A 12,823-nucleotide genomic window follows, 5' to 3' on the forward strand; every position below is an offset into this window, starting at 1 on the left:
AATGAAGAGGTCAACTCCCAAATCCAAAGGAAAGAACTCGACCTACTTCCAAGAGTCCGAGAGAGAGCTCCGATCAAGGAAGAGGCGTTAAAACGTCGAATGGCCTCAAGATACAATCAGAAGGTAGTACAGCGAAGCTTTGCCAACAATAACCTCATCCTTATCCGAAATGATATCGGAACAACTCGACCTAGAGAAGGAAAGCTAGCAGCCAACTGGAAAGGACCATACCAAGTTGTTTAGAAGAACTGGGGAAAGGTTGCTACAGACTGTCCGAACTCGAAGGGCAAGAGCTACCAAGGTCATGGCATGCCTGCAATCTAAAAAGGGCGCCAGGCCGAGATCCAAAAAGATTGCCCGACCTAGAAAGATAAGTACTAACATGTACACACTCTTATCTTTATATTATTGTTTAAAAGATTGCAGATTCCCTAAAAAAGTTTCCCACCAAGACGCCCGACTACGGCAGGTCGGCAAGGTGAAACACCAAAATCACCGCCCGCTCACGACAAAGTCGGCAAGGTGAAACACCAAAATCACTGCCCGATTACAAAGTGACAAGTCGGCAAGGTGAAAACCAACTTCACCGCCCGACCACGATGAAAACCGAATTCGTCATTTGATTTCGACAAAGTGAAAACAAAATTCACTGCTATACCAAGACGCATTAATCTGAAACGCAAATTTCACTGCCGGATCACGACAAGGTCGGCGGGGTGAAAACCAAATTCACCGCCCGATCATGATAAAAGTCGAGAAAGATGAAACCAGAATTCATCGCCCGATTTCGACAAGGTCGGCAAAAAAGTGAAAGCAGAGTTCATCACCCGATTATAAAGCAACAGATTGGCAGAAAGTGAAAAACAATTTCACTGCACGATCACGATAAAGACAACCGTCCGATAAAGGTGAAAACGCGATTCACCCAAAGGACGATCTAGAGATGACAACCACTTTCTACAAATCGGCAAAGATGAACACAGAATAATGTAAGAAGTTATCGAAAGTGATCTAAAAAAGAACCTGATGAGGTCTTATGGATCGCTAAAATAATAACTTAAGGACTGGTCGAACGTTAAGAAGTGGAACCAAGTCAACCTAAGTTATAAGTAAACCCTGGAAAGAGGTCTGGCCAACCCTATTAAAGAGGATTACTTTAACTTAGAAGGGCCTGACATAACAAAGTCAGCCCAAAACAAAAAGTTATACAAGTAGTCCCTGAAAGAGATCTGACAAAGATCCAAGAAAGAGGACTACAAAAAAATAACTTAAAGGAGACCGACATAACCAAGTCGGACTCCTACCACTAAAAAGTTATCAAAGTAATCCCTGAAAGAGATCTGACAAAGATCCAAGAAATAGGATTACGAAATAACTTAGAAGAGATCGACATAAAGAAGTCGGTCTCCTACAACGGATAAGTTATAAAAGTAATCCCTGAAAGAGACCTGAACAAGGTCCAAGAAAGAGGATTACAGAAATAACTCAGGAGAGCCCCGACACGACGAAAGTCGGCCCACAACACAAAAGTTATAAAAGTAATCCCTGAAAGAGACCTGAACAAGGTCTAAGAAAGAGGATTACAGAAGTAACTTGGAAGCTATAGATTGGACCGACAAGAATAAGTCGGACCAACGAAAGCAACAGCTTAGACCGACAAGAAGAAGTCGGACCAACGAAAGCTACAGCTTGGACCGACAAGAAGAAGTCGGACCAACGAAAGCTACACGACAAGGCTATCAAAATTGTTCAGAATGACTAAAAAGTGTTCAACGAAAACACTAAAAGGTCGTTGGACAAGTTAGCCCCAAGGACCACCTCGACCAAGCAGAAAGTGAACAAAACCAGAAGTGATCAAGAGAAGTCGGACAACAAACTACCGACACTCTACAATGATCCACAAAAGGAACAAAGACATCTCGCAAACGGCCATGGAAAGGTCAAAAGACCAAAGCCAAAAGTGCTTCACTGAAAAGTACGAAGTCTTGAAAAAAGACACTACTTAAAAAACGAAAAGCACGACCTCAAAGACGGAGCTAAAAAGTCATCCAAAACAAACTGTAAAAAGGTTCCCAATTGGAACACTACAAAGTTGTTGGATTATGACTAAAAAGCCCGAACAGCGAAGACAAACAAGTCGGAAGAAGGCTGGAAAGTCCCCTCAACAAAGTAAAAGGGGTAATACCAGACTCGCACAAGGAGAAACTACTCAAAGATCGACCAAAGTCAGGATGCTTGAGCACGACTTCCCCGAAGAGATCGAAACTCTGAAAGCACGGTCTCACAGAAAAGTCCGAACTCAAGCAAGGGCAAAGCCATACAGGTCGACGTCAGCTAAAGAAGAGGCACAAGTACGACTTCAAAAAAGAACGAGCCAAAAGGTTGGGAAACAACTTAAGGCTCAAATGTGCTTAGCCAAAAGGGATACAACTCCGCTCAAAGAAGGCACAATCTCAAACAGGGCTATGAACGTCATCCGAGACTAAAAAAGGTTCTATATAAAGAACACTAAAAAGTCATTGGACAAGTCACAAAAAGGCCGGATATCAAGCCGCAAGGATAGCTTCACGAAAGCAGAGGGTTGTCAACACAAACTTAAAAGCAAGGCGTGATCCAGAAGGCAAGGGTAGAAAACCCACACTACCACTCAAAAGAGGTTGGACTGTGAAGTACCAAACCTCTAGAAAATCTACAAAGATTGCAAAGCAATGAAGAAACAAGCTAGACAGATGCTTGAGCACGACTTCCAAAAGAGATCGAAGCTCTGAAAAGCACGATCTCACGGAAAGATCGAACTCAAGCAGGGGCACTGTTCATACCCTGGGTCACGCTGACCGACCCGGGATGTTTAGCGACAAGCCGATCGACCTCTTCAGGTCAGACTATCCGACCTCTTCTCAAAGAGCTCGGCCAAATCGCCAAAGGAGCCCAAAGCAGGCCCAAAACGAAGGAACACAGCCCAATCTAAAGGCAGCTAAAGCCCAGAAAGATAAAGGCGGTTCCGCTAAAGATAATATGACTTCACTCAAAGATAAGATAAGATAAGATAAGATAACTATCTTATCTCCAGAGAGGTCACTCCTCACCATTATAAATACACTGGAGCACCCAGGTATAACTCATACTCTGATTCTACTCAATACCTGCTTAATACCCTTGCTAACTTAAGCATCGGAGTCCCTTGCAGGTACCCCCCACCCTCCGGGGATGAAGGATCAGCACCATCACCAGGTCCAACAAGTCAGACACACCAGCTCCGGCCGCTACACACCTGCCGGACACGTCGGCTCCGACCAGCACAGAAGATCTCATCCGAGATCGACCTACAGTTTCAGGTAACCCTCGGAACAGGTACCATTTTGGGCGTTAAACGCCAGAATGGGTACCATTCTGGGCGTTTAACGCCAGGATTGCAGCATCCTGGGCGTTTAGCAAAACGCCCAGTGTTGAAGGGATTTCTGGCGTTTAATGCCAGCCAGGCTACCTGACTGGGCGTTAAACGCCCATAATGGCCACCAAGTGGGCGTTAAATGCCAGAATGGATACCATTCTGGGCGTTTAACGCCAGAAAGGTAGGGGACAGAGATTTTGTTTTCCACTTCAAATTTTTTCAAACTTTCTTGTTTTGATCCATAATTTTCTGCATAAACACATTACAAACTTTCATCATTCACCTTCAAATCTCAAAAATTAAACAATTTTCTAAATCATTCTTCAAATCTCTTTCAAATCATTTCCAAATCTTCTTCAAAAACTCAAATATCTTCTCAAATTCTTTCCATATCTTCTCAAATCTCCTTCAAAATTTTCAAAATCACTCCCCCTCCCTTATAAATACATGTTCGGCCATCCCCCTCTCCCCACCATTCGAATTTGCTCTCCTCATCTCTCTCCTCTTTCCTTTCTTTTGCTTGAGGGCAAGCAAACCTCTAAGTTTGGTGTGCTTTTCCGTGATCACTAAGCCAAGATTTATCAAGATCATGGCTCCTAAAGGAAAACAAACCAATTCAAGAGGCAAGAAAGATAATACTCCAAAGAATCTTTGGAGTCAAGAGAAGTTCTTAACCAAAGAACATGCAGACCATTACCACAAAATAATGGGTCTGAGGTCAGTGATCCCGGAAGTTAAATTCGATCTGAAAGGAGACAAATATCTGGAGATCCAAGAGCAAATTCAAAACAGAGGATGGGAAGTTCTAACCAACCCTGAGACAAAGGTTGGAAGAAACATGGTTCAGGAATTCTACTCAAATCTGTGGCTGACAGATAAGCAGAGAATGAATGGAACTGCTTTTCATACCTACAGAACCATGGTCAGAGGGAGAATTATTTACTTCCATCTGGACAAAATAAAAGAGGTCTTCAAATTGCCTCAACTACAAGATGATCCTGAATCCTTTAATAGGAGAATGGTGAGAGCAGATAAGGGGTTGGAACAAGTTCTAGAGGACATATGCCTCCCTGGAACTAAGTGGACAACCAATTCAAAAGGTGTCCCAAACCAACTCAAGAGAGGAGATCTCAAACCAATTGAAAGAGGTTGGCTAGACTTCATTGGGCGTTCTATATTGCCCACTAGCAACCGTTCTGAGGTCACCATCAAGAGAGCAGTGATGATTCATTGCATTATGCTGGGAAAAGAAGTGGAGGTTCATCATCTGATTGCTTGTGAGATTTACACAATTGCAAACAAGAATTCCACTGAAGCCAAACTGGCTTACCCAAGCTTAATCTCTTTGCTATGTAAATATGCTGGGGTGAGGATGGGAGTAGATGAATTCATCCCAATTGAACATCCAATCACCAAGAAGTCAATGGAAGGACAAATGCAAGATAACTCTATCAAAAGGAGGGCGCAGGAGTTCCTCCCTGAACTTCCTGAAATTGACTACTAGGCCAGCCTAGAAGCATCTGTTGCCAAGCTGCAAGAAACTATGGAACAAATTAAGGAAGAACAGCAGAATCAAAACTGCATGCTCTGCAAATTACTGAAGGAACAAGAGAAGCAGGGGCGTGAGCTACAGGAGCTGAAGCGCCAGAAGCTCTCCCTTGAAGAGTCAAGTACTCCACAAGTTAAGGGAGCATCCACTTCTCAAAATCAAGGTTGTTGAGTCCTAACTCTGTGATAACCTCTATCATTAGGAGTCTATTTTAGAGTCATTTAATTTTTTTTCTATTGCTATTAGTCTTATATATCTTATATTTATTTTTGAGTCTTGTTCTTAATTCATGATTAATAAAATTTAATGTTCATGTCTTAAAGCTATGAATGTCCTATGAATCCATCACCTCTCTTAAATGAAAAATGCTTTAATCACAAAAGAACAAGAAGTACAGGATTTTGAATTTATCTCTGAAACTAGTTGAATTAGTTTGATGTGGTGACAATACTTTTTGTTTTCTGAATGAATGCTTGAACAGTGCATATGTCTTTTGAATTTGTTGATTAAAGAATGTTAAACTTGTTGGCTCTTGAAAGAATGATGAAAAAGGAGAAATGTTATTGAGGATCTGAAAAATTATCAAATTGATTCTTGAAGCAAGAAAAAGCAGTGAATTCAAAAAAAAAATTTAAATATAAAAAGTGATCCAAGAGTGTGCTTAAGAACCCTGGACACCTCTAATTGGGGACTCTAGCAAAGCTGAGTCACAATCTAAAAAGGTTCACCCAGTATGTATCCGGTGGTAATACTAAAAGACAGAGTGCTTTGGGCCACAGCCAAGACTCATAAAGTAGCTATGTTCAAGAATTATCATACTTAACTAGGAGAATCAATAACACTATCTAAATTCTGAGTTCCTATAGATGCCAATCATTCTAAACTTCAAAGGATAAAGTGAGATGCCAAAACTGTTTAGATGCAAAAAGCTACTAGTCCCGCTCATCTAATTGGAGCTAAGTTTCATTGATATTTTGGAGTCTATAGTATGTTCTCTTCTTTTATCCTATTTGATTTTCAGTTGCTTGGAGACAAGCAACAATTTAAATTTGCTGTTGTGATGAGCGGATAATTTATACGCTTTTTGGCACTGCTTTTTAGTATGTTTTTAGTACATTTTAGTTAGTTTTTAGTATGTTTTTATTAGTTTTTATTTAAAATTCACTTTTCTGGGCTTTACTATAATTTCGTGTGTTTTTCTGTGATTTCAGGTAATTTCTGGTTGAAATTAAGGGACCTGAGCAAAAATCTGATTCAGAGGCTGAAAAAGGACTGCAGATGCTATCCCTGCACTGGAAGTGGATTTTCTGGAGCTATAGAAGCCCAATTAGCGCGCTCTTAATTGAGTTGGAAAGTAGACATTCTGATCTTTCCATCAAAGTATAATAATCTATACTTTGCTCGAGATTTGATGGCCCAAACCGGCGTTGCAAATCCGCTTCAGAATTTCCGGCGTTTAACGCCGAAACTGGCACAAAAATTGGAGTTAAACGCCCAAACTGGCATAAAAGCTGGCGTTTAACTCCAGGAAAATTCTCTACACATGAAAGCTTCAATGCTCAGCCCAAGCACACACCAAGTGGACCCCGAAAGTGAATTTTTACGTCATTTACTCATTTCTGTATATCTTAGGTTAGTAGTTCACTATAAATAGGATATTTCGACATTGTATCTTTACCTCATGACACATTACACGTTTCTTATTGTATCTTCTACGGCATGAGTCTCTAAACCCCATGGTTGGGGGTGAGGAGCTCTGCTGTGTCTTGATGGATTAATGAAATTACTACTGTTTTTCATTCAATCACGCTTGCTTCTATTCTAAGATATCACTTGTTCCTCAACTTGATGAATGTGATGATCCGTGACACTCATCATCATTCTCACCTATGAACGTGTGCCTGACAACCATCTCCGTTCTACTTTAGATTGAGTAAATATCTCTTGGATTCCTTAATCAGAATCTTCGTGGTATAAGCTAGAATTGATGGCGGCATTCAAGAGAATCCGGAAGGTCTAAACCTTGTCTGTGGTATTCTGAGTAGGATTCTGACTATGACAAGCTTCAAACTCCTGAGGGCTGGGCATTAGTGACAGACGCAAAAGAATCACTGGATTCTATTCCAACCTGATTGAGAACCGACAGATGATTAGCCGTGCTGTGACAGAGCGCGTTGAACATTTTCACTGAGAGGATGGGAGGTAGCCATTGATAACGGTGAAACCCTACATACAGCTTGCCATGGAAGGAGCCTTACGTGCATGAAGAAGAAGACAGTAGGAAAGCAGAGATTCAGAAGATAGAGCATCTCCAAAACCTCAACCTATTCTCTATTACTGCAAAATAAGTATTCACTTCATGCTCTTTTACTTTTCACAGTTAAACCTGAGAATTATTGATATCCTAACTAAGAGTTACAAGATAACCATAGCTTGCTTCAAGCCAAAAATCTCCGTGGGATCGACCCTTACTCACGTAAGGTATTACTTGGACGACCCAGTACACTTGCTGGTTAGTTGTGCAGAGTTGCAAAAGTGTGATTGCAATTTCGTGCACCAGCAGCCACTTCAGATGCAGATGGCAAGTTATATGTCCTGCCATGTGTAGTCTTTTTACCATAATAGTTCTTCAACACTTGCAAGCTGGAACCCACTAGTCACCATGGTCAATCACTTCTAAACCAGTAGCCAGGTCACAATAAATGCCACCCTACATGGACATAACAAATTAATCATAAAGATATAGTTATCTGATATCCTAAAATAAGTGGATCCATTGTATCTATCAAACCAATTATCTCTTCAGATAATTTCAATTGCTCTATCGATCTCTTATATTCAAGGATTAAGAAATCATCACCATCAAGATGGGTCACCGGACCAGCAGGGGTATACCAGATTTTACCGGGCCTTGAGTGTCCCTCTACCTCGCTAAAATGGTAGAATCAGAACTTATCACTAATACATCATAAGAATCACACCATCCAGTAGTTTCTATTTCGACCTTGAATAGAAACTATTTATCAAGGAAAAACTCATTAAAACCAGTAAGATCTTTGCTTGCTTCCCCCTTTTCCTACACAAAAAAAATTATATTTTTATCATGTTAAATAAACAAACGTCTCTGATTGACAATCATAACGTGATCAACAAAATGGTTTCAACAGCAGAAATCATATACATTCAACTCTTTCACCATCTTAGTACAGGTCCGTCTGAATAGAACTGCGGCCTCCTTATCGAACACAACAGAAGTTGTTGTAGTAGTACCATCAAAAACCAATAAATTCAACTTATACCTGCTTTTTTTTATTCAAAAACATCAATTAACACTTGGCCTGTCACCCTTTAGTTATAATAAAATCATAAAAATTATATTCAACATAATTTAGATGCTCAAACAATTTTATTAGGCTTATTAGTTTTCTAGATTTTAGTCTATCAGAGGAGACTTTAGTATAAAATTATTGTAGGTATATGAATTTTTTCTGTGCACTCTATAGCTTATTTTGCCATTTTTTTTTGTGGCTAGACAATATTTCCATCAATCAAAGCAATTTTTGTTTTTAATAAATTGTTCTTATTGTCTACTAATTATTGGTATTAAGCTAGATATTGCTAAGGGAAAATTATTAAAAAGGACTGTTAGGAAGATTTAATTATTAAAAAGGACCTTTAATATTAAAATTATTTAGAAAGACTAATTTTATAATATTTAACAAAAAAGATCAAATCTTTTTTGTGAAGAGACAAATATATCCTTAGATTATTTTCTCATTTATTTCTTTTTTTTTTGTAAACATATTTTTTTCTAATGATCACTTATACTCAAATCCTTATTCTTTATCTATAACTCAGAGATATTTATTGCTGTCAATCACAAAACGTAAGACCTGGGAGTACCTGAGAGTATACTAATGTCTTACTATTATCATATATAGAGTAGTCAACCAATTGAGCATCAAACAAATCATTCAAAACTTATGAAATTTGTTTAGACAGCTGGCTCCTGGTAGGTAAGTTGATTTTCCAATGCTGCATTTGGTATATCCTTGCAGAAATATTGCTATTGAGTAATATATTTCTTTCAAACTTGTTTTTAGATTTTAATGTCTCTATCCTCTATTACCCCTTAAGACTTGCTTGCTTTGGAGGAATCTATAATGTCTTAATATTTTGTTTTTTAGAGTAGTCAAGTAGTAATTAGTCAATATTAGTATTTCTTTTTTCTTGTAATCCATATTGTTATTTATTGTTTTATATTTTTGCATAGACATGGAATCTACTGTTCGTCGACAAATTTTTTGTTATTTTCACATTGGAGGTAATATTGAAGTTGTACCAAACCAGAAAATTATTTATCATGGAGGAAAAATCATAGGAGAGCTAATTGAAGAAGGATGTACGCATTCAAATTTAATACATAAGATATGGCTTCGAACCAAGGAAAATATGCAGAATAAACGCATTACCTACACAATCAAGTTTAACCAATCTCAACTCATAGATCTTATTGATACTGATAGTGTTAACCAATTGATCATATTCAATGATGATATAGCTCATGTATACATCATGGAGGTAGAAATAACTAATCATGATAGTACACCTCATGAGGACAATGACGACAACATTCATGACAGGAATGTATTACAACTGTGTTATTTTTTTATAAATTTTTCTTATATTATTGATTAGTGAATTATTATAAAAGTAATTTATTTTTTTATGATTAGTACGCTATCAAGTAATTCAACTCAAGGAGTCGACGTCGTTGGTAATATTGATGGTCAAAATCCGTTGACACCAGTTCTATGGACAACCCAACTTGTCCCTACACCCCAGACTATCAATGGCTCTGCTAAGTAGAATGATCTTATAAAGGAAGAAGGACAGATTTTTTAAAATGCAAGTAAGCTGAGAAAAACATTGTTTGAATATGGTATTGCTCATAAGTTTGCATACAAGTTCTTAAAGAACAGTCCGAGTAAAATAATTTATGTCTGCAAGGTTGAAGGTTGTCCGTGGAAATTGTTGGCTTATGCTATGGAAAAAATACTTCGTTCCTCGTGGTGAGACATTTTATCAAGAATCATAAGCACTCAGCTCAAGATGTATTGGAGAGTACTCACTCTTTCAGGTCTAATTTGGTGTCTTCAATTATTGTCGACAAGTTGAGATTAACTCCTGACAAGTTGCCTAATGACATACGAAATGACATTTTTAAGGAGTACGGATTTTCACTAACATATCACCAAGCTTAGGCTGCAAAGGAGAAAGCATTAGCTGAAATTAATGGCGTACCTAAAGATTCATATATGCTAATTCCTTGGATATGCAATCGTTTAGTGGAAACTGATCCACAAACAGTTGCAAAATGGACATGCTCTCCTGGTTATCAATTTGAAAAGCTTTTTATTGCATATGGGTGTTGTGTGACAGGTTTTCTTCGTGGAGCAAGGCCTATATTATTTATTGATGGTTGCCACTTAAGTGGTCCATACAAGGGAACTCTTCTAGTTGCCTTTACATGCGATGCAAATAATGACTTATTTTCGATTACGTATGCAATTGTTAGTGCTGAAAATAATGAGAATTGGCTTTGGTTCCTATCTAATTTGAAAGAACTAACTAGGTTAATTCCAGTTACGTTAATATCTGATAGGCATCCATCAATTATTGCAGCTGTGGAGCAAGTATATGACAGGGATAGACATGCATATTGTTATCGACATGTGAAAGAAAATTTTTATGCAGAAACTAAAAAGTTACATAGAGAAATACGCGGTGAAGTAAAAGAAGATGCAAAAAAGCTACTAGATGCAGTTTGTTATACCCGTTTTGGCACAGAGTTTACAAAAGCTGTGGAACAACTTCGTGTATTTTTACCAGAACTTGCAAATTGGTTAGAGACTAAAGGAGATATGAAAAAATGGGCAAAGTCTTAATTCCCTCATCGACGATGGGACCTCATAACTACCAATGTAGCTAAATCATTTAATTCATGGATAAGAAAAGAGAGGACTCAAAGTATTTGTGCTTTAATAACGGAGCATAGAGACAAACTTGCAAATCTGTTATATACTGCAAAGTTAGAAATGACTAAATGGAAGAATGAAGTTGGGCCAAAGATTGATAACATATTGATGGAGCATGTAGCTAGAAGTGAGTTTCTTAAAGCAGCGAGATATGGAGATCATAATGTTATGGTTAGAGGGTCAAATGTTGATGTATGTGTGAATCTATTACGCAAAGAATGTACATGTCTTGAATGGCAAATGACTGGAATCCTATGTCCATATGCTTGTGCTGCAATCAAATTATTACATGGCAACATCTACACCTATGTAGAGGAGTGCTATCTAAAAAGTTCACAAGAAAAGATTTATGCAAGCAGTATGATCCCAATTGAAATTCATGACATGCCTGATCTCAACAGACTGGGAGAATAATATTTTTCTTATGCCACCTACAATAACTCATCCTCCAGGAAGACCATGCAAGAAGCGCCGAGAGTCACAATTTCAAGATGTGCATGTTTACAAATGTAGCCGATGTGATCAGAGTGGTCATAATCATTCTAAATGTAGAAATTCTAATCTAGAAAGAATATGAGTTTTTTTAGATAGTTCTAGCTTTATAGATTGTCACATTTAGAATTGCAATGTTGGTTTTTCTTAAGTTATGCATATTAGGTGATTCTACTGAGTTTCTTAATTGTATTTGTGAAAGTCTACACTTAAACTTTATAGTTTTACTTTGATTTTTAATTAAATTTGTGTAATCTTACACTTGAATTTCGTAGTTTTACATTGATTTTAATAGCGTTTGTGCAAATATGCACTTGAATTATACAATTCTGCATTAAAATTGCTGCACTTAGTACATAAAAATCTGCAATTCTGCATTAATTCTATGATTTTGCACTAATATTCTGTAATTTTCTGCACAAATTTTACAATTTTACACTAAAATTGTGTGTGTGACTCTGCTCATAGTTAAACAAAAGAATCTTAGAAAAAGAAACACTTTCTATAAAATTTTCAATTGATATTTTCATTACAAGTCAAAGATCCAATGAATAATTGTGCTTCCATACCAGTCTTCCAATAAAATTAGATCACTTTAATATTTTTCATACCCTTACTAATAATCATGGACAATGATCATCACACTCATTAAAAAGAAATTCATATTTCAAATCAATTCAGGTTCATAGACTCAATGAGGCTGTCGAGAAACATTTCAGCTTCTCTTTCAATATGTTTTCAAACACGAGATATAATTCATGTTTGAACGTAATTTGATTCTCCCTACAATCATGTGTACTCAATGATGTTTCAATGTAGATAATACATTTCACTCTAATCAACTCTCTGAATTCTCAGATAGGGAGAAGCCAAATCTCGAAGCCGGAATAAAATAGCCACTAACCATAACATAGAAGCTTACTTTGCACCTAAAAGTGACTTAATGATAGTATCACTCATACCATCAAGATAAGGGAATAAGTGACCATATCCTTTGAGTTCATGATACTGAATCCAGAGAAAATTTTCAGTGATGTATTGTTGCACTATAACAGGCACCATCAAATCTTCCTCTCCATGCCAAAGATGGATAGAACCTTCATTATTTGGAAACGGGTTTTCAAGATCCAAAGGACTAAAATCCTATTTACCGGATCCAATATTTAAGTCACGGTGGAAAGTCTCGTATTCTCCTTGTTGTCTTGCCTGAGCCTGTAGAAACAAAGTACAAAGTGAAATCAAGAACTTTGGTTAATTCTCTGGCAAAACAATCACCATAAAATTTTATTACTATAACCAATATAAATTATTTTAGGTCACTAAATTGTAGCCATCTAAAGGCTAGTAATGATA

The 12,823-nt window shown here is 37.6% G+C and overlaps 2 protein-coding genes across 2 annotated transcripts; both read left to right on the forward strand.

Annotated features, from left to right (window-relative positions):
• The first annotated feature begins 10,258 nt into the window (after positions 1 to 10,258).
• On the forward strand, positions 10,259 to 10,888 carry LOC112739584 (uncharacterized). Its single transcript, XM_025788985.1, has one exon. The coding sequence runs from the start codon at positions 10,259 to 10,261 to the stop codon at positions 10,886 to 10,888; it is 630 nt and encodes a 209-aa protein (XP_025644770.1).
• A 150-nt stretch (positions 10,889 to 11,038) lies between these two features.
• On the forward strand, positions 11,039 to 11,392 carry LOC140183667 (uncharacterized). The gene has a single exon (XM_072232136.1). The coding sequence runs from the start codon at positions 11,039 to 11,041 to the stop codon at positions 11,390 to 11,392; it is 354 nt and encodes a 117-aa protein (XP_072088237.1).
• The last annotated feature ends 1,431 nt before the right edge of the window (positions 11,393 to 12,823 follow it).

Source organism: Arachis hypogaea, chromosome 1 (assembly GCF_003086295.3).
Source record: "Arachis hypogaea cultivar Tifrunner chromosome 1, arahy.Tifrunner.gnm2.J5K5, whole genome shotgun sequence".
NCBI classification, from domain to species: domain Eukaryota; kingdom Viridiplantae; phylum Streptophyta; class Magnoliopsida; order Fabales; family Fabaceae; genus Arachis; species Arachis hypogaea.

Coding starts and splice junctions, on each gene's coding strand:
- LOC140183667 (XM_072232136.1), top strand. CDS start 11,039: ATGACTAAATGGAAGAATGAAGTTGGGCCAAAGATTGATAACATATTG.
- LOC112739584 (XM_025788985.1), top strand. CDS start 10,259: ATGCTAATTCCTTGGATATGCAATCGTTTAGTGGAAACTGATCCACAA.